Raw genomic sequence first — 27,269 nt, forward strand, 5'->3', positions numbered from 1 at the left:
CTTTATCTAAAGTATAGTCTTTTAATCATATAAGTTCAAACTTGGGAATTAAGATAAGCAATAAATCATTCATATCAGTTCTTCTCTTTTCTAATTCTGGTTGTGTGAAGACACTGGGAATTCATTCATTCATTCATCCGTACATTCATCAAGTAACTATCAAGGGCCTAGAAGGTGAGATTTAGGCAGACGAAGAAGACATAGAACTGTCCTCCAGCTGCTGTCAGTCTGCTAGGAGACAAAGATAAGAAAGTCATCACGGCTCAGTCTGAGAAGAGCTCCCGTAGAGGTGCAAACCACGGGTCAGGAGTAGCTCACTGGACATGTGACAGCAGAGCTAAGTTTTAAGGGAAAAGAAACAATTAGATGATAAAGTGAAGCACCTTTCAGGCAGAGCCGACATCAGTGCCGAGCACATACCCTCAGCCTGCAGTCCCAGCCTTGCAAGGTGTTCCAATCCATCATGGCTGAGACTCACCCACCAGCCGACAGAGGCTGGTAGGCCTTAGTCCTGAAGCCCCGGGGCCCGGTATATCTCCAGATATATTTACCAAGCTGCTCTTGCCCAGTCAGAACTGCAGGCTGTGGGTTCTTGATTTGCTCTCCACTGGGCCTGGATCCCTGCTGAGGAGCCTGCCTCGGCCTTGACCTGGACTCCTGCGCTCCACCCCCGATAGATCACCCAGAATCTTGATGCCACCACCTGCCAGACTCCACACACAGCCAGTTCCAGACGCTCCTGGTGCAATGTCATAAGCATAAGAGCCTCCACTTACCAAGCCCTTACGCTGTGCCAGGCTTGGGTCATGCTGATTACGTGCATTATGTCATTAGATCCTCGGAACCACACCAGTGAATTTTATCATTACGTCCATGTTCCAGTTGAGGACAACGAATCTTAAGGAGGTTAGGAGCTTATCTGAAATCACACTTAGTAAATGGTAGGACCAAGGTTCGTGCTCAGATATCCTGACACCAAGGTCAGTCTGATTACCCATCTTGCTATATTACCCTCCCCACTAAGAATCTGCAACCCCAAAGGACGCCAGTGTTGGCCCAGACGTCAGGGTCTTGGGACTGTGATTCGGGTGGCAGGCCTATGAGGAGCAGCCCCATAATGGATAACGGCCCTAACTCTATCCACTCCTGCCTTCCTCTCCTTCCCAGTGTGCCCGTAATCCAGAGCTCCCAGCATGCCTCGCCGTCAAGCCTGAATGGGTACTGACCACTGACCGCGCTCTCAGGGAAGTGGGACAGGTGAAATCAAGAACCTCAGAATCCCGGGACTTCCCCAGTGGTCCAGGGGTAAAGAATCCGTCTTCCAGTGCAGGGGACGCGGGTTCGATCCTTGGTCGGGGGAACTAAGATCCCACATGCTGCAGGGCAACTAAGCCAGCGTGCCACAACTACTGAGCTCACGCGCCTCAACGAGAGAGCCCACGTGCTGCAAACTACAGAGTCCAAGGGCTCTGGACCCAGTGGGCCACAGCTACAGAGCCAATGTGCCCTGGAGCCTGTGCGCCACAAGTAGAGAAGAGAAAACCCGCACGCCACAACTAGAGAGAAGCCTGCGCGCCACAATGAAGAGCCCGCGTGCTGCAACTAAGACCTGACGCAGCCAAAAAAAAAAAAAAAAAAAAACGAACCTCAGAATCCCAACTCAGCAATTAGAGGGGGCTCCACACAGCTTTTAGATTTTCCTCTTTGGAAGTCCTTAGATATTTTACGTCCCAGGTTCAGAAATCCTGGCTTTCCGGTCACGTAAGAAATCCTGAAACATTCAATGCCCGTGGAGGTCTTGGGTCTTCTCCAAAGAATTCATTCCACCAGGGAAAGCTGCTTCCCCTCAGTGTCTAGGGCCTTAGAGGTAGGCAGGGAGGGGGAGTGTGGGCCTCACGGAAAAGGAATAAGAAATGAAAGCAAAGAAGCAGCTTCATACCAGTCCGGACTCCTGGGATAAAATGCTCCCCTCTCGGCTCCACATCAGGCCATTCCCAAGCCATGGCAGCCTCAGCGAGGGCACCACAATGGGTCCCAGTGTGGCTGAATGGGGGTCCCTCGCCACGAGAAGATGTCATCGAGCTCTTGGGGAGGGTGGAGCTGCTGTGGGCTGCCAAGGCATAATGCACAGGCCCTGTGGGCGGCATAATGTGGTATTTATCTCCCTCACTTTGCAGAGAGGGAACAGGCAGAACAATCCAGACTCTGTCAGCAAGGTCCTCTGGGGAGTTCAGGCCTCGCTAATGAAGATGAATAAGACGGGGGAATCTGCCTTTGCCGCTCAGAGCTAATGTATACATATTCATGGGCAGGGAGGACAGTTCCCAGAATGACCCATCCTCCAGAGAGTCAACAGGGGCAGAGGTACGGCAGTGCGAAGCCGCACTTGGGGTGGGGTGTGTCTTGTGGGGTGGAACACTGCGGGCTGTGAATTAGGGCGCCCCAGGAAATACCCTTAAATGGATGGAATTTCCAAGGCGAAATTTATTCCTTTGCCCGCTGCAAATGTATGAGTCCTGGTCTGAGCTCAGGGACCCCTGAAGAACTTAGTTCTCAGCTGAGTTCCAGAAGCAAATCCAACTCTGCTACTTCCTACTCCACATCAGCTAATACCAATCCTCACACCATATCTGTTCTGCCTGGTGTGGCCTCATGGAATTTGCTGGAGGTTCCATGTTAGAGTTCCAGGTACACACGAAGCCTCGGGACACATGTTACAGCATCTCATCTCATACACATAGACCCTGTTTTCTGAATCTCCATCTATCTGACTCTTCCATGATGTGCCCTCAACTAAGTTTTTCTGGGCGACAAATCCTTGCCCACCATAGACCTCCAGGGTCCAGGAAGGTGACCTTGGTGGGAAACTATACAGTGTGTAGGGAAATCGGGACCAAAAACTTGGGCATCTGTACCATGTTTCTTCAGGTGAGAGCAAATGTTGGCCCTGCACCTACACACACCGTCACTCTGAAGTCAGTGGATTTGTTCTTGACTCACAGATATTTTGATATGTGAAAGGTTTTATTCCCTGTTTCGGCACACTCAGCCTCTGTCCCCAGGCAGCACAACGGAAAGGATACACACTGAGCCAAATAAATCAAATCCCGTCTCTGCAGCCGGCCTCCTGTAGGCTTCCACGGAGCCACAGGCTAGTCCTTAGCAGCAAGACAAATGTCTGACAGAGCTCAGAGCGCCTTACCTGCCTTTCCGACATGATGTAGAGCTGCTCGTGGTCCTTGGAGAAGGCCATGTCCCGGAGGACGGGGCCAGGGTCCACCACCTGCACCGTCTCATACTGGAGGGCATTGCCCCTGGGCCCATCTACCCGGATCTGTGGAGAAGAGGAAGAGGAGAGCCGGTGTGAGTTCCGATCCTGCGTGGCCTGCGGTCCAGATTCCGCCCGGGGCCCCTCCCACAGGCAAGGGGGAGGCAGTGACCCCTGCCTCCCAGAGGCCAGGCCTGAAGGAGGAGCGGCACATGCCCACCAGGGGCCTCGCATTGGGGATGGCAAAGAGAAGGGACGAGGCGGAGACCAAACCGGGCTGCACCAAGAATCTGGTGTTCCTCTCTCTGGCTCACTAGGCCTTAGGCTTGAGTCTTTGAGGCCTTGCTTGTACATCTTTGGAGAAGAGGACGGGCCTTTCTAGTTACTCAGGATATCACCTTATTGTTAACGTAATAAAAAGGTTCTCTGCAACATCAAAAGTCCTACCTGGGGGCTTCCCTGGTGGCGCAGTGGTTAAGAATCCGCCTGCCAATGCAGGGGACACGGGTTCGAGCACTGGTCCGGGAAGATCCCACATGCCGCGGAGCAACTAAGCCCACAAGCCACAACTACTGAGCCTGCGCTCTAGAGCCCTCGAGCTACAACTACTGAAGCCCGTGCTCTGCAGCAAGAGAAGCTACCACAATGAGAAGCCCCCGCACGCAGCAATGAAGACCCAACGCAGCCTAAAATAAATAAATTAAAAAAAAAAAAAAAGTCCTACCTGATATACTGATAGAATAGATGGGGAAAATGAGATGCAGTACGTTAAACAACTGGCCTGAGCTATCAAATCTGGTGACAGAATGAGAATCCAGTTTGACCCTGGAGTCCATGCTTTTCCTACCACTCCAGTTACACGAGGGACCCTGTTCCTTGATGGCTTTCATGTTTACTTCCTGGGGGTGCCACTAAAGGCAGCGGCCTCCAGTCTGCACAATTCCAGAGGCTTTTGCCAGTCATTCCCAATTCTAAAGCTGAAACACTTGCGCTTGGCAAATATTTATTTTAAAAATGAAGAAATACATGAAGTTCAAACTCTTCTTTGCAGATTTCCCATTAAGCTCAGGAAAACAACAACAACAGCAATGAAAAAAACCAAACAAACTGGTGAAGGAATTAACAAAAGATATGTTTAGCCCTGAAAATCTAAATGCCTTGGATTCCAGTAGCCCTCCTCCTTCTGTCCCCACCCCCAAGCCACCAGACGTCCACCCTGGCCAGGTCCTTCCTTAATCTGAATGAAATGGGAGCTCATGCAAAACCAATTGGGATTACCACCCAAGTCTGACCACGAGGTGATGGCCTTGGCCCCCAGCCCGGCCGGGCTTCATCCCCAGCCGTGAATCACCCCTGGAACAGCAGCACGAGAGTGATATTGCGCGGCCAGCTGGTCTCCAGCCCCTTAAGGCTGCCGGCAGGAGCAAGTGCCCCTCGGGGATGCCAGCAGAATGGTGTCCCACCCAGTGCCCCGTGGTCTGATCCCCGAGGGAAATTGGATTCAGTGCCTGAGTGACCATCTTTATCATTTGGCTCCAACTTCCCTGCTCTTTAGGGTGAGCAGATGTGCTGGATGTGGACATCAGAAGAAACAAGGTGAACTGGGCAGGGACAGAGGGGTGGACCAGGGAGCACCAATGGGGCGAGTTTTCCCAGGCCCAAGGAGGCAGGATGGGGGTATGACCCCCGCCCTTGCCCATTCTGCCAGGGCAGGAAATCAGTAATTGAAAAGGTGGTTCCTGGAAATTCCGTGGCGGTCCAGTGGTTGGGCCTCAGCACTCTCACTGCCAGGGGGCCCGAGTTTGATCCCTGGTGAGGGAACTGGGGTCCTGCAAGCCATGCGGCACAGCCAAAAAAATAATAAAAGTAAAATAGAATAAAAGACCTTTAAAAAAGAAAGAAAAGGGGGTTCTTCCCTTCACATCACCCCACCCCAATCCACTACTTGTTTCAGAAAACAGAAAGGAAAGCATCCATTCATCCATCTGCTGAAAGAGTCTCACACAAGACGTGAATAAAAGGAGTTTATGGTGGATGTGCTGAATGATGGGCAATCACAAAATTTAGGTAGGCTGGACCAGCTGCTGGCTCTTGGGCCATTACATGAATAAGAACAAGAACTGCTAGCGATTGAGTGGCTGCTATGCGTCAGGCACGATTCTAGGCATTCTACATGTATTTACCCTCTCATTTAAACCTCGTAACTCCATGAAGCCTTAATATTCCACTAAGCCTTATTCCAATAAGCCTTAATAAATTCCATTTACAGGTGAGGCACAGAGAGGTTTAATACCTTGTTCATGGTCACACATTTAGTGATCGGCATGGCCTCAACCCCTGTCGAGGTGCAACCAATTCCAGAGTCCACTCTTCAGTGCACTTACATACTATACCAACACAAGTTGAGCCAGGTCCTACTGGTTCTATAAACCTGCATCTCTTCTAGGAGTGAAAGTAGTTAATGTTAAACAAGCATCACCCTGGGAGTGCTGGAGGAACCATGTCTATCTACTGCAGTGGTAAATGGGAGTGTTTCCTTAATTTCTCTTTCAGATTTTTCATCATTAGTGCATAGGAATGCAAGAGATTTCTGTGCATTAATTTTGTATCCTGCTACTTTACCAAATTCATTGATTAGTTCTAGTAGTTTTCTGGTAGCATCTTTAGGATTCTCTATGTATAGTATCATGTCATCTGCAAACAGTGACAGTTTTACTTCTTCTTTTCCAATTTGGATTCCTTTTATTTCTTTTTCTTCTCTGATTGCTGTGGCTAAAACTTCCAAAACTGTGTTGAATAATAGTGGTGAGAGTGGGCAACCTTCTCTTGTTCTTGATCATAGTGGAGATGGTTTCAGTTTTTCACCATTGAGAACAATGTTGGCTGTGGGTTTGTCATATATGGCCTTTATTACGTTGAGGTAAGTTCCCTCTATGCCTACTTTCTGGAGAGTTTTTATCATAAATGGGTGTTGAATTTTGTCGAAAGCTTTTTCTGCATCTATTGAGATGATCATATGGTTTTTATCCTTCAGTTTGTTAATATGGTTTATCACATTGATTTGCGTATTTGAAGAATCTTTGCATTCCTGGGAAAACCCCACTTGATCATGGTGAATGATCCTTTTAATGTGCTGCTGGATTCTGTTTGCTAGTATTTTGTTGAGGAGTTTTGCATCTATGTTCATCAGTGATACTGGCTTGTAGTTTTCTTTTTTTTGTGACATCTTGTCTGGTTTTGGTATCAGGGTGATGGTGGCCTCGTAGAATGAGCTTGGGAGTGTTCCTCCCTCTGCTATATTTTGGAAGAGTTTGAGAAGGATAGGTGTTAGCTCTTCTCTAAATGTTTGATAGAATTTACCTGTGAAACCATCTGGTCCTGGGCTTTTGTTTGTTGGAAGATTTTTTTTTTAATTAATTAATTATTTTTTATTTTTGGCTGTGTTGGGTCTTCGTTTCTGTGCTAGGGCTTTCTCTAGTTGCGGCAAGCGGGGGCCACTCTTCATCGCGGTGCGCGGGCCTCTCACTATCACGGCCTCTCTTGTTGCAGAGCACAGACTCCAGACACGCAGGCTCAGTAGTTGTGGCTTACGGGCCTAGTTGCTCCGCGGCATGTGGGATCTTCCCAGACCAGGGCTTGAACCCGTGTCCCCTGCATTGGCAGGCAGATTCTCAACCACTGCGTCACCAGGGAAGCCCTGTTGGAAGATTTTTAATCACAGTTTCAATTTCAGTGCTTGTGATTGGTCTGTTTATATTTTCTATTTCTTGCTGGTTCAGTCTGGAAAGGTTGTGCTTTTCTAAGAATTTCTCCATTTCTTCCAGGTTGTCCATTTTATTGGCATATAGTTGCTTGTAGTAATCTCTCATGATCCTTTGTGTATCTGTAGTGTCAGTTGTTACTTCTCCTTTTTCATTTCTAATTCTGTTGATTTGATACTTCTCCCTTTTTTTCTTGATGAGTCTGGCTAATGGTTTATCAATTGTGTTTATCTTCTCAAAGAACAAGCTTTTAGATTTATTGATCTTTGCTATCGTTTCCTTCATTTCTTTTTCATTTATTTCTGATGTGATCATTATGATTTCTTTCCTTCTGCTAACTTTGGGTTTTTTTTGTTCTTCTTTCTCTAGTTTCTTTAGGTGTAAGGTTAGGTTGTTTATTTGAGATTTTTCTTTTTTCTTGAGGTAGGACTGTATTGCTATAAACTTCCCTCTTAGAACTGCTTTTGCTGCATCCCATAGGTTCTGGGCTGTCATGTTTTCATTGTCATTTGTTTCTAGGTATTTTTTGATTTCCTCTTTGCTTTCTTCAGTTTTCTCTTGGTTATTTAGTAGCGTATGTTTAGCCTCCATGTGTTTGTATTTTTTGCAGTTTTCTTCCTGTAATTGATATCTAGTCTCAGAGCATTGTGGTCAGAAAAGATACTTGATACGATTTCAATTTTCTTAAATTTAGCAAGCCTTGATTTGTGACCCAAGATATGATATATCCTGGAGAATGTTCCAAGAGTACTTGTGAAGAAAGTGTAATATGCTGGTTTTGGATGGAATGTCCTATAAATATCAATTAAGTCCATCTTGTTTAAAGTATCATTTAAAGCTTGTGTTTCCTTATTTATTTTCATCATGGGTGATCTGTCCATTGGTGAAAGTGGGGTGTTAAAGTCCCCTAATATGATTGTGTTACTGTCGATTTCCCCTTTTATGGCTGTTAGCATTTGCCTTGTGTACTGAGGTGCTCCTATGTTGGGTGCATAAATATTTACAGTTGTTATATCTTCTTCTTGGATTGATCCCTTGATCATTATGTAGTGTCTTTCCTTGTCTCTTGTAACATTCTTTATTTTAAAGTCTATTTTATCTGATATGAGTATAGCTACTCCAGCTTTCTTTTGATTTCCATTTGCATGGAATATCTTTTTCCATCCCCTCACTTTCAGTCTGTATGTGTCCCTAGGTCTGAAGTGGGTCTCTTGTAGACAGCATATATATGGGTCTTGTTTTTGTATCCATTCAGCCAGTCTATGTCTTTTAGAGGGAGCATTTAATCCATTTACATTTAAGGTAGTTATCGATATGTATATTCCTATTACCATTTTCTTAATTGTTTGGGGTTTGTTATTGTAGGTCTTCTCCTTCTCTTGTGTTTCCTGCCTAGAGAAGTTCCTTTAGCATTTGTTGTAGAGCTGGTTTGGTGGTGCTGAATTCTCTTAGCTTTTGCTTGTCTGTAAAGGTTTTAATTTCTCCATCCAAGATTTTGGACCATCTTTCCTGTCACATTACTCTGAATTCCTTTTCAGGTAGACTGCCTATTTCCTCTTCATTTGTTTGGTGTGGTGGGTTTTTAACTTGCTCCTTCATCTGCTGTGTGTTTCTCAGTCTTCTCATTTTGCTTAACTTACTGTGTTTGGGGTCTCCTTTCCGCAGGCTGCAGGTTCGTAGTTCCCGTTGTTTATGTGTCTGCCCCCAGTGGGTAAGGTTGGTTCAGTGGGTTGTGTAGGCTTCCTCGTGGAGGGGACTGGTGCCTGTGTTCTGGTGTATGGGGCTGGATCTTGTGTTTTTGGTGGGCAGGTCCACGTCTGGTGGTGTATTTTGGGGTGTCTGTGACCTTATTATGATTTTAGGCAGCCTCTGTGCTAATGGATGGGGTTGTGTTCCTGTCTTGCTAGTTGTTTGGCATAGGGTGTCTAGCCCTGTAGCTTGCTGTTCGCTGAGTGGAGCTGGGTCTTAGCGTTGAGATGGAGATCTCTGGGAGAGCTCTCACCTATTGATATTACGTGGGGCTGGGAGGTCTCTGGTGGTCCAATGTCCTGAACTCGGCTCTCCCACCTCAGAGGCTCAGGCCTGACACCTGGCCGGAATACCAATACCCTGTCAGCCACACGGCCAGGTATGTGGGGAGTTTCTTGCCTTTTGGGAAGTTTGAGGTCTTCTGCCAGTGTTCAGTAGGTGTTCTGTAGGAGTTGTTCCACATGTAGATGTATTTTTGATCTATTTGTGGGGAGGAAGGTGACCTCCACGTCTTATTCCTCTGCCATCTTGAAGGTCTTCCTTAATACTTTTTATAAATGGGTCTGGAGCAGGGAGCAGGAACATTACAGCTGATCCTAAGCTCTTTGGAATAGCAAGAAGGCCAATGATGGAAATGAACTACAGAAAGATGGCACATCCTCTGTGGGGACTGAGGGTCGGGGGAGGAGCTGTATTTGGGCAAATAGACCTGGGACTTCAAGTCTCACGTTGGCAGAGATCATGCTTGTTGTATTCAGTGCTGTAGCCCCAATGCCTGGCACAGTACCCAAGACACGGTTGTTGCTCAATAATTAGTTACTGACAAATGTCGGCGAGGGTATGGAGAAAAGGGAAACCCTGTACACTCTTGGTGGTGTGTAAGTTGGTACAGCCACTAAGGAAAACAGTAGGGTGGTTTCTCAAATAATGAAAACTAGAACTGCCATATGATCCAGCAATTCTGCTCCTGGGTATATACCCAAAGGAAACAAAATCAGTATCTCAAAGAGATATCTGCACTCCCATCTCCATTACAGCATTATTCACAATAGCCAAGACATGGAAACAACCTAAATATCTATCAGTGGATGAATGGATAAAAGAACGTGATTATATGTATATAATTCAGCCTTAAAAAAGAAACAAATCCTGCCATTTTCAACAACATGGATGAATCTGGAGAACATTATGCAACGCGAATTAAGACAAACACAGAAAGACAAATACTACATGATCTCACTTATACGTGGAATCCAAAATAGTCCAACTCCTAGAAGCAGAGAGTAGAATGGCAGTTTCCAGGGGCCAGGGGGAGGGGAAAATGGGGAGATGTTGGTCAAGGGATACAAAGTTTCAGTTATTAGATGAATATGTTCTAGAGATCTAATGTACGACAATGTGACTATGATGATACAATACTGTATACTTTAAGTTTGCTAACAGGGTAGATTCTAAGTGTTCTTGTCACACACACACACAAAAAGAATGAAAATGGTAACTATGTGAGGTGATGGATATGTGAATTATCTTGATTGTAGTGATTATTTCACAATATATAATATATCAAAACATCAAGTTGTACACCTTAAATATATACAATTTTTATTTGTCAATTGTACCTCACTACAGATGGGAAAAGTAAGTAGTTACTACATAAATGATCAACTCTCTCTGTCTAAAACACCCCACATTCTACCAATCAGATGAGGGACTCTGAGCTGATCAAGGTAAGATCAAGGTAAGAGGTAGGAGCAAAAAAGAAGAGCTCAGTTGTCATCATTCACTGCTCCCAATACTCCACGGCAGCCAAAAAAGGCCAACAAAATATCAGGCAGCTTTCAAATGGGATTCCAGGGGAAAAGAGGCGAACAGAAGCCATTCTCCTGGCCAAGTTCACCTGGACACAGAAAATCACGTTCAGTTCTCCCCTGATAAGTTAGAACAATCCAGATGCCTGCAACTCGAGGACAGCCTAGGAAAGATTCCCCCCAGGCCACGAAGACCAGTTGAGATGAAAGGAGACACAGTGGCCAGTGGCTGTCGTTCAGTCACTATCACAGGGGCCACCCCGAGGCTTGGGAGGTGACAGCTTAGAACGAACAAGATGCATTATTGTACAAGTTAGGACAAATAAGATTTATTATTTTACGCAGCATAGATGATACTTGTGGATCAACTAAGCAGTGAGCAAGAGTGAAAATAGACATTGATTTTTTTTTTTAAGGTAGAAAATATAACGAAGCCACTAATGTAAATTTGCGTGTTTAGAAGATGTTGTTCTCTGAGGCCGACGCCAAGGAGGAACCCACATCCTCACCTTGTGTGTCCCTTGACAGAGTGACAGTCCGCACTCAATTCATCATCTACCATGCATTTATGTAATGCCCAGGCTAGGCTCCGAGCCAGCCTCTGGAGAAGAACAGTGAGTCTCGGCCCTGCCCTCTGGGAGGCCATTTTCCTGATGGGTTCAGATTTCACACAAATAAGGTCAAGCAGCAAATGCTATAGCAGAGAGGTGTTCAAAGGCCTCTTTTCCTTCTTCCCTGGAGATCTGGCCAACTGATTGCAGTGTAACCAGGAATTAGCCCAGCCCCAAGCAAGGCTCAAGGGAGCATGTGTACGTCACAGAATAAAAGGGCTACCGCATGGCACCACCATCTATGAGTGTTTGACTAATAATACACATAGTGGGTAATATCAGATTTTTTCAAACACCCCCTTCAGAGACAAAAATCTCTCGAGTCAGTAGGAAGACTGATCTTAAGTAGCAACATGAGTGGCAATAACAGATTTTATAAAGATATGCTGGCAGGTGGAGGTAATAGTGAAAATATGAAAAAGAGGGTCAGAGTGGAGCACTGTCCTGAGGAGACAGTACAAATGTGTTCTCTGAGGGCTGAAGGGACACCTCACCCTTCAGGCCTCACCACAGGCCCAGTGAAATGTTCTCCTAGACAGCACTGGACAGCAGAAATATAAGGCCAGACACAAATGTGGGCCACATGGGCAATTAAAAAATTTCTAGTAGTGGTTACATTAAAAAAGAAAGAGGTAAAATTAATTTTAATAATCTATTTTTACTAACCCAATGTGCCCCCCCAAATAGTTTCAATTGAACAGGTGCACAGTATAAAAACTGTTAATGAGATACTTTACATGTGTTTTTCCCTACTACATCTTTGAAACCTGATGTGTATTTCACACTGACAGCAAAACTCAGTTTGGACCAGCCACATTTCGGGTGCTTAATAGCCATGTGTAGCCAATGGCTACCGTACTGGACAGCACATTTCTAATTTCTAGACTATTCTCATCCCTGTGTTCTGACTCTGCACCCACCAACTGACCCTGCTGATAATAATAAGTTGACTTGGTGACTATCCTCCTGCGGGTGCCCTCAGTGGAGATCTTGCCTGCTTCCCTCCCCTGCACAATACTCTGTGTCTCCCAGAACCTTCAATTTATAGCATAACGAGCGTGCCCCATTGTCTTCACTTTTTTGGAGCTCACAGGCTGTAAGCTCCAGCTAGCTGGATGGTCCCCATCGGCCCAAGCAAGCTGTGTGGGCCCAGGCTGATCTAGGCTAGCCCTCAGCAGGCTCATTTGACACACTCGTGCCTACTCTTTCCTCACCCAGGCTACAGGTTCCCTGGGCACACGTCTTGTGTGGCAGGAACCCCCTGCATCCTGGGTGATAGTCAAAACATTTAACAACCGCTAGAGGGAGAGGACCAACCAATCAGAGGAGTTGCTGTCGGGTCAGGTGGTCTTAAAGGCTCCCAGCTGCACCGAGTAATACTGCTGGGGGTGAAGGCGGGACCCAGATGGGAATTATTTCAAGATTTAACAACTGGTGAGTTATTTACAACAACCAAGACTTGGAAACAACCTAAATGTCTGTTGACGACTGAATGGATAAAGAAAATGTGACTCATATCACATAGATAGAGTGTAAAAGGTATACACTACATCTACATACATAGATGCATACAATGGAATATTATTCAACGTTAAAAAGAGAAGGAAATCCTGCCATCTGCGACAACATGGATGAACTTGGAGGACATCATGCTGAGTGAACTAAGGCAGACACAGAAAGACAAATACCGCGTGACCTCACTTATATGTGGGATCTAAAATAGTCAAACTCATGGAAACAGAGAGTAGAATGGTGGTTGCAGGAACGGGGGAGGACGGAGTGGGGAGATGCCAACAGGTACAAAGTTTCAGTTATGAAGGATGAACAAGTTCTGGAGATCTAATGTACAGCAATGTTAACAATGTCAAAGATATTCTATTGTATACTTGAACTCTGCTAAGAGGGTAGATCTTAAATGTTCTCATCTCACACACACACACACACACACACACACACACACGAAAGAAAATAGTAACTACGTGAGACCATGGATATGTTAATTAGCTTGATTGCGGTGGCTATCTCACAATGTAGATGTATATCACAACATCAAGTCATACGCCTCAAATATATACAATTGTTGTTTGTTAATTATACCTCAACAAACATGAGACAAGCAGCAACTGTTGAGGCCACGCTAGGACCTAAGAACCGAGCATCAGTCCTGCCTGGACCACGTGGGCCCCTCCATCACAGCGTGCATCCCCTCCACGCAGCTTCCCTGGAGCAGGCACGTGTACCCGAGGGCCCACACAGGCTCCTCACCTGTCCTCCCCAGCTGCTCCGTCTCCAGCCCAGGATAATCCTAGGCAGTACGGGCCCCCCCTTCCCTCCAGCCTATCCACCAGGCAGCACGGCCACCTCTCCATCCCTGGCACGGTGAGCGTCTACGCTGCCAGGCAGACTGCTATTAAAACATCAGCAGGGTGGCCTCCGCAAAGGTCAGCCATCCGGGGAGCGCCTGGCAGCTGCTTGTTTGTTTATTGGAACATTATCTGGGCTGGGCTGTTTATTTGCGTCCATTGAAGGACTGAACAATAAATATCATCTCCCAGTAGCAGGCAGATGCTTGCACTAGAGCGTTCTGGCCGCCGTCTTGCTTGACATAATCTCCCTAATGAGCAAACAGTGCTATTCATCTTTAAAGATGCAGGCCACCCCCGGCTTCCCCTTTCCTCTCTCCTTTCACATCCTCCCCAAATTCCCTGGTCAAGGTCCACACCGGCCAAATAGCTGGGCAAGGCCCAGAGGGTGGGGTCTCACCTGGCAGGGACTCGAGGGGCAGGGTGAGAGCGGATAAAACCCGGAGACCAGTGTCCCAGGACCCTCTGAATTCTCCACCTGGACCCTCACACCTCCAACACAGAGGCATGTGAACCAGGGTCTGCTTCTCCCCTCAGAAGCCTCAAGACACGACTTCGGCTCTCTTAGGTGTCCTGGCCTTGACTTGTCTCCCGCAGAGGCAGAAACAGAACAGCCGTGAGGACACGCGGTGGGAAATGAGTGACCAGGATCTCCTTCTCTGCACATACAGGGCTGTGGGGTCTCTCAGGAGGGAAAAATAACAAAGCTTTTGATCTTGTTCATGCGGTTTATTTCAGTTAATCCCCAGAGGCTCAAAGTGGTGCAACCCTCGTCACTGTCACACAACATCTTGCCACGCAGGCTGGAAAGCAGGTGATAGGAGGAATAAGCACACGGTAGAGCTTATTATGCATCAGGAGCATAGTAGGTCTAGTTCCTTGGTTGAATGAATGAATGACTTGAGAAACTCACTCTGGGCCTGAGCTGCCACAGTTGGGACCTTTAGACATACAGATACACTCACAGGTATATACATACACATCCTCTCTCTGTCTGTGAAGATGAGGCCACGTCTCCACTCAAACACGGCCTCTAGAACTTTCCACTTATAATTCCACAACAACGCGATAGATGGGGAGGAATCGGAAGGGTGTGGCAGGCCAGCAGGGAAACAGACCCAAGTACGAGGTGTGAGTATCTTGGCAACTTGCTGGTGGTGGGGTTACCTCTCCTTAGGGCAAGGGGCCCCTTTATAGTCTCCGTGTCCCTGCAGAAGAGGGCGGTGGCTCAGGGCTCACCATCGGGTTCTCAGGACGGTGGCTGGGATGACCTCTGAGTTCCCGCCAGACTCCCAGGGGCTGCAAGTCTATCCCCTGCCAAGGGCAGCTCCTCGGCCCTAACCGCTCACTTGCTGTCAATATTCCTATAACCCCCAACCAAGGACATCTGAAACAAAACTTCACTCATACTGTCACTTGAATTGTCCCCAGTGCTTTCAGGTTTTTTGTTTTTTTTTTTTTGGAGTGGCATGTTGATTTTTTTTTAATTTTTAATTTTATATTGGAGTATAGTTGATTTACAATGTTGTGTTAGTTTCAGGTGTACAGCAAAGTGATTCAGTCACACATATACATAGATCCATTCTTTTTCAGATTCTTTTCCCATGTAGGTTATTACAGAATATTGATAGAGTTCCCTGTGCTGTACAGTAGTGCCCAGTGCTTTCATTTTTAAAATCACGCCTCTCCCTCTCCTACGGCTCTTCCAATCTCCTTCCCCTGCTCTACTTTCTCTTTTTTGCACAGCACTTGTCACCGTTTCACATACTATATAATTTATTCCTTTATTATGCTTATTATTTATCTCCATTGCTAGAATGTAAACTCCACAATGCAGAAATCTTTTTTTTTTTTAACATCTTTATTGGAGTATAATTGCTTTACAATGGTGTGTTAGTTTCTGCTTTATAACAAAGTGAATCAGCTATACATATACATATATCCACATATCTCCTCCCTCTTGCGTCTCCCTCCCACTCTCCCTACCCCACCCCTCTAGGTGGTCACAATAACTGAGCTGATCTCCCTGTGCTATGTGGCTGCTTCCCACTAGCTATCTGTTTTACATTTGGTAGTGTATATATGTCCATGCCACTCTCTCACTTCGTCCCAGCTTCCCATCCCCCTCCCTGTGTCCTCAAGTCCATTCTCTACGTCTGTGTCTTTATTCCTGTCCTGCCCCTAGGTTCTTCAGAACCATTTTATTTTGTTTGTTTTTTTAGATTCCATATATATGTGTTAGCATACGGTATTTGTTTTTCTCTTTCTGACTTACTTCACTCTGTATGACAGTCTCTAAACCCATCCACCTCGCTACAAATAACTCAATTTTGTTTCTTTTTATGGCTGAGTAATATTCCATTGTATATATGGGCCACATCTTATTTATCCATTCATCTGTCAATAGACACTTAGGTTGCTTCCATGTCCTGGCTATTGTAAATAGTGCTGCAATGAACATTGTGGTACATGACTCTTTTTGAATTATGGTTTTCTCATTGTATATGCCCAGTAGTAGGATTGCTCAGTCATATGATAGTTCTATTTTTAGTTTCTTAAGGAACCTCCATATTGTTCTCCATAGTGGCTGTATCAGTTTATATTCCCAACAACAGTGCAAGAGGGTTCCCTTTTCTCCACACCCTCTCCAGCATTTATTCTTTGTACATTTGTTGATGATGGCCATTCAGACCGGTGTGAGGTGATACCACATTGTAGTTTTGATTTGCATTTCTCTAATGATTAGTGATGTTGAGCATCCTTTCATGTGTTTGTTGACAATGTGTGTATCTTCTTTGGAAAAATGTCTATTTAGGTCCTCCGCCCATTTTTGGATTAGGTTGTTTGTTTTTTTGAAATTGAGCTGCATGAGCTGCTTGTATAGTTTGGAGATTAAGCCTTTGTCAGTTGCTTCATTTGCAAATATTTTCTCCCATTCTGAGGGTTGTCTTTTCACCTTGTTTATGGTTTCCTTTGCTGTGCAAAACCCTTTTAAGTTTCATTAGGTCCCATTTGTTTATTTTTGTTTTTATTTCCCTTTCTCTAGGACGTGGGTCAAAAAGGATCGTGCTGTGATTTATGTCATAGAGTGCTCTGCCTATGTCTTCCCCTAAGAGTTTTATACTGTCTGGCCTTACATTAAGGTCTTTAATCCATTTTGAGTCTATTTTTGTGTATGGTGTTAGGGAGTGTCCTAATTTCATTCTTTTACATGTAGCTGTCTAGTTTTCCCAGCACCACTTACTGAAGTGGCTGTCTTTTCTCCATTTTTTATTCTTGCCTCCTTTAACAAAAATAAGGTGACCATATGTGCATGGGTTTATATTTTCTATTTCTTCCTGGTTCAGTCTCGGAAAGTTGTGCTTTTCTAAGAATTTCTCCATTTCTTCCAGGTTGTCCATTTTATTGGTATATAGTTGCTTGTAGTAATCTCTCATGATCCTTTGTGTATCTGCAGTGTCAGTTGTTACTTCTCCTTTTTCATTTCTAATTCTGCTGATTTGAGACTTCTCCCTTTTTTTCTTGATGACTCTGGCTAATGGTTTATCAATTGTGTTTATCTTCTCAAAGAACCAGCTTTTAGTTTTATTGATCTTTGCTATAGTTTCCTTCATTTCTTTTTCATTTATTTCTGATCTTATCTTTATGATTTCTTTCCTTCTGTTAACTTTGGGTTTTTTTTGTTCTTCTTTCTCTAATTGCTTTAGGTGTAAGGTTAGGTTGTTTATTTGAGATTTTTCTTGTTCCTTGAGGTAGGATTGTATTGCTATAAACTTCCCTCTTAGAACTGCTTTTGCTGCATCCCATAGGTTTTGGGTTGTCGTGTTTTCACTGTCATTTGTTTCTAGGTATTTTTTGATTTCTTCAATGATCTCTTGGTTATTTAGTAGTGTTTTGTTTAGCCTCCATGAGTTTGTATTTTTTACAGATTTTTTTCCTGTAATTGATATCTAGTCTCATAGCACTGTGGTTGGAAAAGATACTTGATATAACTTCAATTTTCTTAAATTTAGCAAGTCTTGATTTGTGAGCCAAGATATGATCTATCCTGGAGAATGTTCCATGAGTACTTATGAAGAAAGTGTAATATGCTGTTTTTGGATGGAATGTCCTATAAATATCAATTAAGTGCATCTAGTTTAATGTATCATTTAAAGCTTGTGTTTCCTTATTTATTTTCATTATGGTTGATCTGTCCATTGGTGAAAGTGGGGTCCTAAAGTCCCCTAATATGATTGTGTTACTGTCGATTTCCCCTTTTATGGCTGTTAGCATTTGCCTTGTGTATTGAGGTGCTCCTATGTTGGGTGCATAAATATTTACAGTTGTTATATCTTCTTCTTGGATTGATCCCTTGATCATTATGTAGTGTCCTTCTTTGTCTCTTGTAATAGTCTTTATTTTTAGTGTCTATTTTGTCTGATATGAGAATTGCTAATCCAGCTTTCTTTTGATTTCCATTTTCATGGAATATCTTTTTCCATCCCCTCACTTTCAGTCTGTATGTGTCCCTAGGTCTGAAGTGGGTCTCTTGTAGACAGCATATATACGGGTCTTGTTTTTGTATCCATTCAGCCAGTCTATGTCTCTTAGTGGAAGCATTTAATCCATTTACATTTAAGGTAGTTATCGATATGTATATTCCTATTACCATTTTCTTAATTGTTTTGGGTTTGTTACTGTAGGCCTTTTCCTTCTGTGTTTCCTGCCTAAAGAAGTTCCTTTAGCATTTGTTGTAGAGCTGGTTTGGTGGTGCTGAATTCTCGTATCTTTTGCTTGTCTGTAAAGGTTTTAATTTCTCCATCAAATCTGAATGAGATCCTTGCTGGGTAGAGTAATCTTGGTTGTAGGTTTTTCCCTTTCATCACTTTAAATATGTCCTGCCACTCCCTTCTGGCTTGCAGAGTTTCTGCTGAAAGATCAGCTGTTAACCTTATGGGGAATCCACTGTATGTTATTTGTTGCTTTTCCCTGGCTGCTTTTAAAATTTTTTCTTTGTATTTAATTTTTGATAGTTTGATTAATATGTGTCTTGGCGTGTTTCCCCTTGGATTTATCCTGTATGGGACTCTCTGCGCTTCCTGGACTTGACTGACTATTTCCTTCCCCATATTAGGGAAGTTTTCAACTATAATCTCTTCAAATATTTTCTCAGTCCCCTTTTTTCTCTCTTCTTCTTCTGGGACCCCTATAATTTGAATGTTGGTGCATTTAATGTTGTCCCAGAGGTCTCTGAGATTGTCCTCAATTCTTTTCATTCTTTTTTCTTTATTCTGCTCTGCGGTAGTTATTTCTACTACTTCATCTTCCAGTTCACTTATCCATTCTTCTGCCTCAGTTATTCTGCTATTGATTCCTTCTAGAGAATTTTTAATTTCATTTATTGTGTTGTTTATCATTGTTTGTTTGCTCTTTAGTTCTTCTAGGCCCTTGTGAAACATTTTGTGTATTTTCTCCATTCTATTTCCAAGATTTTGGATCATCTTTCCTATCACATTACTCTGAATTCTTTTTCAGGTAGACTGCTTGTTTCCTCTTCATTTGTTTGGTCTGGTGGGTTTTTACCTTTCTCGTTCATCTGCTGTGTGTTTCTCTGTCTTCTCATTTTGCTTAACTTACTGTGTTTGGGGTCTCCGTTTCGCAGGTTGCAGGTTCGTACTTCCCATCGTTTTTGGTGTCTGCCCCCAGTGGGTAAGGTTGGTTCAGTGGGTTGTGTAGGCTTCCTGGTGGGGGGGACTGGTGCCTGTGTTCTGGTGGATGAGGCTGGACCTTGTCTTTCTGGTGGGCAGGACCTCGGCCGGTGGTGTGTTTTGGGGCGTCTGTGACCTTATTATGATTTTAGGCAGCCTCTGTGCTAATGGATGTGGTTGTGTTCCTGTCTTGCTAGTTGTTTGGCATAGGGTGTCCAGCACTGTAGCTTGCTGGTATTGAGTGGAGCTGGGTCTTAGCATTGAGATGGAGATCTCTGGGAGAGCTTTTGCCACTTGATATTACGTGGAGCTGGGAGGTGTCTGGTGGACACATGTCCTGAACTTGGCTCTCCCACCTCAGAGGCACAGGTGTGACACCCGGCCGGAGCACTAAGACCCTGTCAGCCACAGGCTCAGAAGAAAAGGGAGAAAAAAAGAAAGAAAGAAAGAAAATAAATAAAATAAAATAAAGTTATTAAAATAAAAAAGTTATTAAAAATAAAAAAATTAAAAAGTAATAAAGAAAAAGAAAGAAAGAAAGAAGAGAGCAACCAAACTAAAAAACAAATCCACCAAAGATAACAAGCACTAAAAACTATACCAAAACAAACCCAAAAATAACAGACAGACACAACCCTAGGACAAATGGTAAAAGCAAAGCTATACAGACAAAATCACACAAAGAAGCATACACATACACGCTCACAAAAAGAGAAAAAGGAAAAAAATATATATCTATATATATAAAAGAAAAAGGAAGAGAGCAACCAAATCAGTAAAGAAATCTACCAATGATAATAAACTCTAAATACTAAACTAAGATAAACATAAAACCAGAAAGAAATTAGATGCAGAAAGCAAACCCCAAGTCTACAGTTGCTCCCAAAGTCCACCACCTCAATTTTGGGGTGATTTGTTGCCTATTCAGGTATTCCACAGATGCGGGGTACATCAAGCTGATTGTGGAGATTTAATCCACTGCTCCTGAGGCTGCTGGGAGAGATTTCCCTTTCTCTTCTTTGTTCGCGCAGCTCCTGGGGTTCAGCTTTGGATTTGGCCCCGCTTCTGTGTGTAGGTTGCCTGAGGGCGTCTGTTCTTCGCTCAGACAGGACGGGGTTAAAGGAGCAGCTGATTCAGGGGCTCTGGCTCACTCAGGCTGGGGGTGGGGAGGGGTCCGGATGCGGGGAGAGCCTGCGGTGGCAGAGGCTGGCGTGACGTTGCAGCAGCCTGAGGCGCGCCGTGCGTTCTCCCGGGGAAGTTGTCCCTGGATCACGGGACCCTGGCAGTGGCGGGCTGCACAGGCTCCCGGGAGGGGCGGTGTGGATAGTGACCTGGGTTTGCACACAGGCTTCTTGGTGGCGGCAGCAGCAGCCTTAGTGTCTCATGCCCGTCTCTGGGGTCTGCGCTGATGGCCGTGGCTCACACCCGTCTCGGAGCTCGTTTAGGCGGTGCTTTGAATCCCCTCTCTTTGCGCACCCCGAAACAATGGTCTCTTGCCTCTTAGGCAGTTCCAGACTTTTTCCTGGACTCCCTCCCAGCTAGCTGTGGGGCACTAGCCCCCTTCAGGCTGTGTTCACGCAGCCAACGCCAGTCCTCTCCCTGGGATCCAACCGCTGAAGCCCGAGCCTCAGCTCCCAGCCTCCGCCCGTCCCGGCGGGTGAGCAGACAAGCCTCTCGGGCTGGTGAGTGCTGGTCAGCACCGATCCTCTCTGCGGGAATCTCTCCGCTTTGCTCTCTGCACCCCTGTGGCTGCGCTCTCCTCCATGGCTCTGAAGCTTCCCCTCCGCCTACCACCCTGTCTCTGCCCACGAAGTGGCTTCCTAGTGTGTGGAAACCTTTCCTCCTTCACAGCTCCCTCCCAGAAGTGCAGGTCCCGTCCCTATTCTTTTGTCTCGTTTTTTCTTTTTATGTTTTGCCCTACCCAGGTACGTGGGGAGTTTCTTGCATTTTGGGAAGTCTGAGGTCTTCTGCCAGCGTTCAGTAGGTGTTCTGTAGGAGTTGTTCCACATGTAGATGTATTTCTGATGTATCTGTGGGGAGGAAGGTGATCTCCACGTCTTACTCCTCCACCATCTTGAAGGTCTCCCCGAGCAGAAATCTTTATCTCTTGTGTTCACTGATGTCCCCCAAACCCCTGAACCATGCCTCATAGTAGGTGCTCAATAAATACTTGTTGAATAAATGAATGCATGGAAACGCTCAAACTACTCATCAACGTCTTCATCCATCCCCAGGATGCAGATTTCTTCCTTATCTTATGACAAAGGAACCAAACAGTTGGGGATGTTCTCACTGGAAGGTTCCTCAGCAGGAGAGGAGCTGGAACTGTCTAACCCAGACCTGAGGGGCCCACGGCGCCCATTCCACCAGCAGAGTGGACCCTGCCACACGCCGCAGCCTGGCCTCCCTGCCTTGACTCCCAGGGCTCGGAATATGGGCAGAGCCCCTGCTTCTGCGTACACCCTGCTTAAGCGGCCCCAGAATAGCACAGTGAGGGCGCTTTGTTTTGATTTCCTGATTCCAGCCAGGAGAAAGAGCTTGCAAAGAGAACTGCAAGAGTGTAAACAGTAATTAATTAGACAGGCCCTGCGTGTGCATGAAATCCGCACCATGTTACCAAACACTGTCAGGACAACAGGTCCCTTTGGGTCTCTCGTTACACGCACAAAACCGAATGATGCTGTCTAGGTAGCCATTAGGACTTCTTGCCATGTATGGTCCAAATCAGAGAAGTCAGGGACAATGGCCTCCATCCCTCCCCCACCTGCTTGGGTGGTGACACAGAGAACAGGATACAACTCCAGGAGAAAAAGATGCTGATGAAATAAAAAGGAAAGACAGTATGGTTGATCTGAAGGCAATAGCAGAAAAAGGTTCAAACCAGCATGTTTCAAGTACAAAATATTTAAAATCGGCTTCTCTTGTGGCATCTTTCCAAAGAGTCTCATTGGAGAGAATTGCACATACAAGTTACTGGTTTGGAAACTTGGTGGGTCAGCCAGATTGTGACCCTAGAGTTGCTGGTACCCCCAAATCTTGGATGGCTTTTACCTATGTGCATCTAGCCACAAAGGAGCTCGGGCAGAATGCTCCCACTGCTAGAAAAACAAGTACCCGTGAAGAGACAGTTGATCTATGCCTGCCACTCATTGCCACGTGCTTTACACACATCTGCTCATTCCGTGTTCCAGAAGACCAGAGTCCCCTGGCTCCTGAGACGCCATGTGCAGGCAGAGAGTGAGAGGGTAAGCCCATGGGCAGAAGGTGTGAATCCCAGCTCGGCACTTGGGAACTGTGTGGCCTTAGGCAACCTACCAAGCTTTTCTGCTTTCCTCAGAAGAAAAACAGAACTAAAAATAATACTTGGTTGTTGCTGTGGAAGTCTGATCATGTCCCAAGCATAAAAAATACTTAGCAGATTGAGAGGGTAATAGTTATGTTTCACTAAATGTTCAGCAAGTTTCAGCAAGCGCATTGATTGCTATGAAGCCAATTCTAATCAATCGATCCCCATGATCTCCACTCCTCCCCAAGGGGAGCAGCAACCTTACGTGCTATAGGAAGAGAGGCTAGAGGACATGGCCCACAGAGGCCGCCCAGATTCTGACACGGTCATCTAAGGGCTGGAAAGAGAGAAGAGGCCCCAGGGCTCAGCTCGGGACCATCTGAGCAGACTAGAAAATGGGCATCGCTGGACAGAGGAAACCGGGCCGAAAAGGGTTTGTGCCCATGACTGAGCGCTTGGATGGACGTCCCTCCAACGTGGTCCAGAGACCACCACACGGATGCCTGAAGCTGGAGGAACTGTCTGGAAACCCTGAGCCTGGCTCAACTTGGGCATGATTCAGAAAGCCAGCAACTTTACAGAGAAAGATGAAAGCAGCTTCCTGCGTATGGTCTGGGCATGCCACAGCAGGGGAAGTGGGGTACCACAGCCTGGCTCACGGCAAGGAAAGGCGTCTCTGAGGATCCATCAAGGGCAGGAAGTGGAGGTCAGGGCTGGCGGGATGCTGAGGAGAAGCAGGGCCCATTTCCTAAAGATGAGGCAGTGGCCCTACATGGCATGGGGACAGAGTCTCAGACCCCGGATTCCTTGTGCACACTCCCCTACTGCCTCTTCCACGACTTTGACGAGTCGCTCTTCACCCTGCCACCCCCCATATTCCCTGGGCTCAGTGTGTCCTCCTGTCAAATGCGGGGGAGGCTATGTCCTCTCTTCTGTGTCCTCACAACTGTTGCCGTCACCAATGGGTTAATGAACAGAGGTGTATCATGACTGCGAGGGCCTGATGTGCAGTCAGCATTTCTCTCCTGCTGGAAATCGAGCCTCCTCCGGAGTGGGATCCAGCAGCTGCTCAAGGCAGCTGTACTGGAAGCAGGAGAAAACCCCTGTCCAGCTGGAGCGCCCAAAGAACCTGGAAGAGGAGTGAAGGCTGGAGATGGATGGACTCTCACGTGAGCTGTTACAGGAGTTTCAGGAGTCCTAACTGGTCAGGTCCTAGCTCAGAGGATGGGAGCTTCTAGCACAGAGCGTGGCCCAGAGTAAAGACTCAGTAATTATGTGCTGACTGAATGAGAAAAGTGGGCTTTGTCTAGGTTTTCTCCTGGGCTCAGAAGCAGCTGCACCTCCCCCACTCCTTCACATCCCAAACTTTACCGGTCACCACATGCCCCATTCCTCCAGTTCCCAAGTGCCAGCCCACCTCTCATCTGGGGATCAAGACTGTGGTCTCCTAGCTACGTTCTCTCCTAACCCCAGTTGTTTCCATCTTGCGACTGTCCTTTGCATGTTGTCACTTTCGCTCTAGAGCGGAGCCGAACTCTGCCCCCCAGGCCTCCTCTCAGCCCTCCCACACTTCAGGAATACCTCTTCATCTTCCTCCTCATCACCTAGCGACTACTAGGTCACTGACCACCCAAAGCGCTAGTAGGTGTAGTATCCCCCTCATTCCTGCACACAGCCTTGCATTTCCTGCCAGGCCTGGTGCTCTCCTGCTTCCTCGAAGAATCGAACTGGTCCTTTCTCACAATCCTGTTCACACCATTTCCCTCAGTTTCCTCTCTGCTTCCTTTCAACCAACCCACGTGCATCCATCCCTCTGAATCTGGTCCAGGACACTCCTCCAAAGGCTTTCTCCATAATACCTGCCCCACTCTGATCGCCTCCTCAATCTCCCGTTACCCTTGGCCACATGTGTGTAGCCCCTTAAGGCTGTCTTGTGCTTTGGCTCATGTGGAAGTCTACCCTTCTTTGTTCTCATGCTTTGAGTGTGTTCCTCTCAGCCGTGAGAGTGTCAGCATCTTGAGGGCAGGTCTGCGGCACCGCGCTTAAGCATGGGACTGTGCAGCCAGCCAAGCTGGCCTCGTGATTCTGCCCATTATTAGCATTTGCAACTTCAGGCAGAATTTTAAAGACCTGCTTAATATCCTCAGCCAAAATATGGGGCTCAGAATTCCGAGCTCAAGGTTGCTGTCAGGATTTCAGCAGGTGGATTACGAGACGCTCTTACTAAAGTGCCTGGTATGTTGGAAGTAAGTAATGCATATGATGGTTAGTTGTGGCTAGTTAGTACTCAGTTGTATTTAGTGAGTTAGTATGAAGGTGGAGATGAAATAATGTGATGATGGTGCTACTGTAGCCGAGCATGGCCCCCAGTTTCCAACAGCTCTGTGAACACCAGAGGTGCTTAATAGATGTTTAGTAAATTAACAAATGAACGCGTGAGTTCCAATAACAACGGGAAAAGATCAAAAGGGTCCCAGGGTCCTCAGAGACTCTCCCAAGCTTACATCTTTTTGATGTCCTGTCTCCAAAGGACCACCAGTCCTCTTTCTAAGACCAAAGGCAGCCAGCCCTATATGGTTCCCCCACGACAGACCCTGTTCTGAGCTGTCTGCAGGAAGCCCCACGAGACTGTGGCTCAGCCCCTCGGCGCTGTTCGGCAATTTCCTTGACAAATAAATAGCCCAGGGAGCATCAGACGAGTATCACCTCGACATCTGCTCTTTCTGATGAGCTCTGCTCTGGGTTCTTTCCCTGCAGCCTCTTCAGGCTTCTGGGGCATCAGCCCTTCCCCAGGGCACCAACCAAGGACAGCTGTGTGTGTTTTACGAGCTTAAGAACAGCCTGTTTCCTTAGCACAGAGGACCAAGGTGCCAGCTTCCTCGAAGGTGGAGAACACAACTCCTCAAGAAGGATTGGTGTCTCCATCAACCGCTCACCCGACGTACCACGTGCTACCTCCCCTTGGGAAGCACGTGGGTCAGGGGCACCATCTGGCTCCTGGCTGAATGGCTGAGGGTTCCTTTCAAATATCAGTGGACTTGAAAAGCCCTGAAATAGGCAGAGATTTAAATTTTGCTCACTTGGGATCTGCACCAGGACTTCAAAGAAGCCCCAGCTCCTGAGCCACCCAGGAAATTTTTTGTGGTCAAAATGAGGGTCAGAAGTAAGTGTGTTAACTCAAGACTCAGGTCAGCGTCACTCTCTCCGAGAATTCTCCCCACCATCTCCCAGGATAGGTTCAATGCCCCACCTTGAATTCCTTCTGGCTCGCCTGGACCATGGCCCTTGGGGCACCTCACAACATGGGGTCATTACGTGCACCCATCTTTCCACCTGCCCAGGTGCTCCCTGAACGCAGGGCTGTGTCTTATTCATCTTACCTAAGGTCACAAAGCCAGCGAGTGGAGCCCCAGACTGGAGTTTAAATTTTCTGGCTTCAAATCTGTACTCAGTGACAACTGACATAAAAGTAGGTGTTGTTGGGTGCCATCGTGACAACGTTCATTGTTATCTAGTAAAAACTTTCTGGATCTTCTTTGAAGAGTGGACTTCAGTCCACTCAGTCCTGCCTCACAGACAACCAAGTACGACTTAATTCTTCCTCTCTCTATCCCCACACGTCTCCCCCGGCAGCCACTGCCTGCATTCTACATTTTTTTTTTTAACAGCAGCTAATCTGAGAAAGAAACACTCGGAACTCTTTCAAATGAGAACCCAGGAATTCATGAGGCCTGGGTGAGGCATGTGAATGGTTTGCAGTCAGAAAATCTGCTCCCAAAGACACTGTGGGCAACAGCCTTCTCCGGACTTAGAATTCTGGCTGGGAGAAGGGCATCCCTGTGTGGGTATGACATCAGCAGACAGGGCTGGAATGCACAGATGGGAGAGCTGAGGGGCCCGGGGGCCAGGAGGGAGCTTGACTGTATATCACAAAGGGTCTTTTGACCACCCTTCATCCCGTGAAAACCACAGAGACCGTGCTTTAAGCCTCCCCCTCCCTCAGCGGAGGGGCCTAAAGACACTCTCCTCGAATCAGATGGGTGACCTTTGATCCCAGTGAGGGAGAGCCTGGAAAAGGCAGGAGGTATCAGAACTAACGGGCCTCGGAGGAAAAAAAAAAAAATAGCAAAAATCAGTGCCTGTATGGGATACTCGTTCTGCCAGAAGCATGTGGAGTTAATTGTAGAGAAATGAATTTTAAAATAAGATATTGGAAAACCATCCTCTTTGTCACTGACCACAGTTATTACAATTATTTATACGACATCACTACAGCCCATGTGTTTCACAGCAATTAAACTATTGATCTTGCAGCTCTGCGGCACCAAGCAAAACCCACAGCCACCACTCCTGCCCCTGTGGGAGTTGTCTGTCCCCATGCTCCGACGTGGAAGCTGACACCAAGGAGGAAGTAACCAAGAGTGGAAGAGTTGGTGGTTGGAATAGTAAGAATCAATATACTGAGGGATCTCCCTGGCGGTCCAGTGGTTAAGACTTCGCCTTCCAATGCAGGGAGAGCGGGTTCGATCCCTGGTCGGGTAGCTAAGATCCCACATGACTCATGGCCAAAAAAAAAAACACAAAACATAAAACAGAAGCAATACTGCAACAAATTCAATAAAGACTTTAAAAATGGTCCACATCAAAAAAATCTAAAAAAAAAAAAAAGAATCAATATATTGATATGATATGCTAATATTGCATTAGCACAGCAATAGTAATATGTTCCTTTC

At 46.2% G+C, this 27,269-nt stretch overlaps 1 protein-coding gene across 2 annotated transcripts in view; it reads right to left on the reverse strand.

Annotated features, from left to right (window-relative positions):
- PLXNA4 (plexin A4) overlaps window positions 1–27,269 on the reverse strand; it is a 445,428-nt gene that overhangs the window by 160,153 nt on the left and 258,006 nt on the right. For both annotated transcript variants that reach the window (XM_068549473.1, XM_068549474.1), the window contains exon 4: window positions 3,203–3,334. In XM_068549473.1, coding sequence (XP_068405574.1) covers window positions 3,203–3,334 — 132 coding nt within the window. The remainder of the gene's footprint in view (window positions 1–3,202; window positions 3,335–27,269) is intronic.

The sequence above is a fragment of the Eschrichtius robustus genome, chromosome 8, assembly GCF_028021215.1.
Source record: "Eschrichtius robustus isolate mEscRob2 chromosome 8, mEscRob2.pri, whole genome shotgun sequence".
Lineage (NCBI taxonomy): Eukaryota > Metazoa > Chordata > Mammalia > Artiodactyla > Eschrichtiidae > Eschrichtius > Eschrichtius robustus.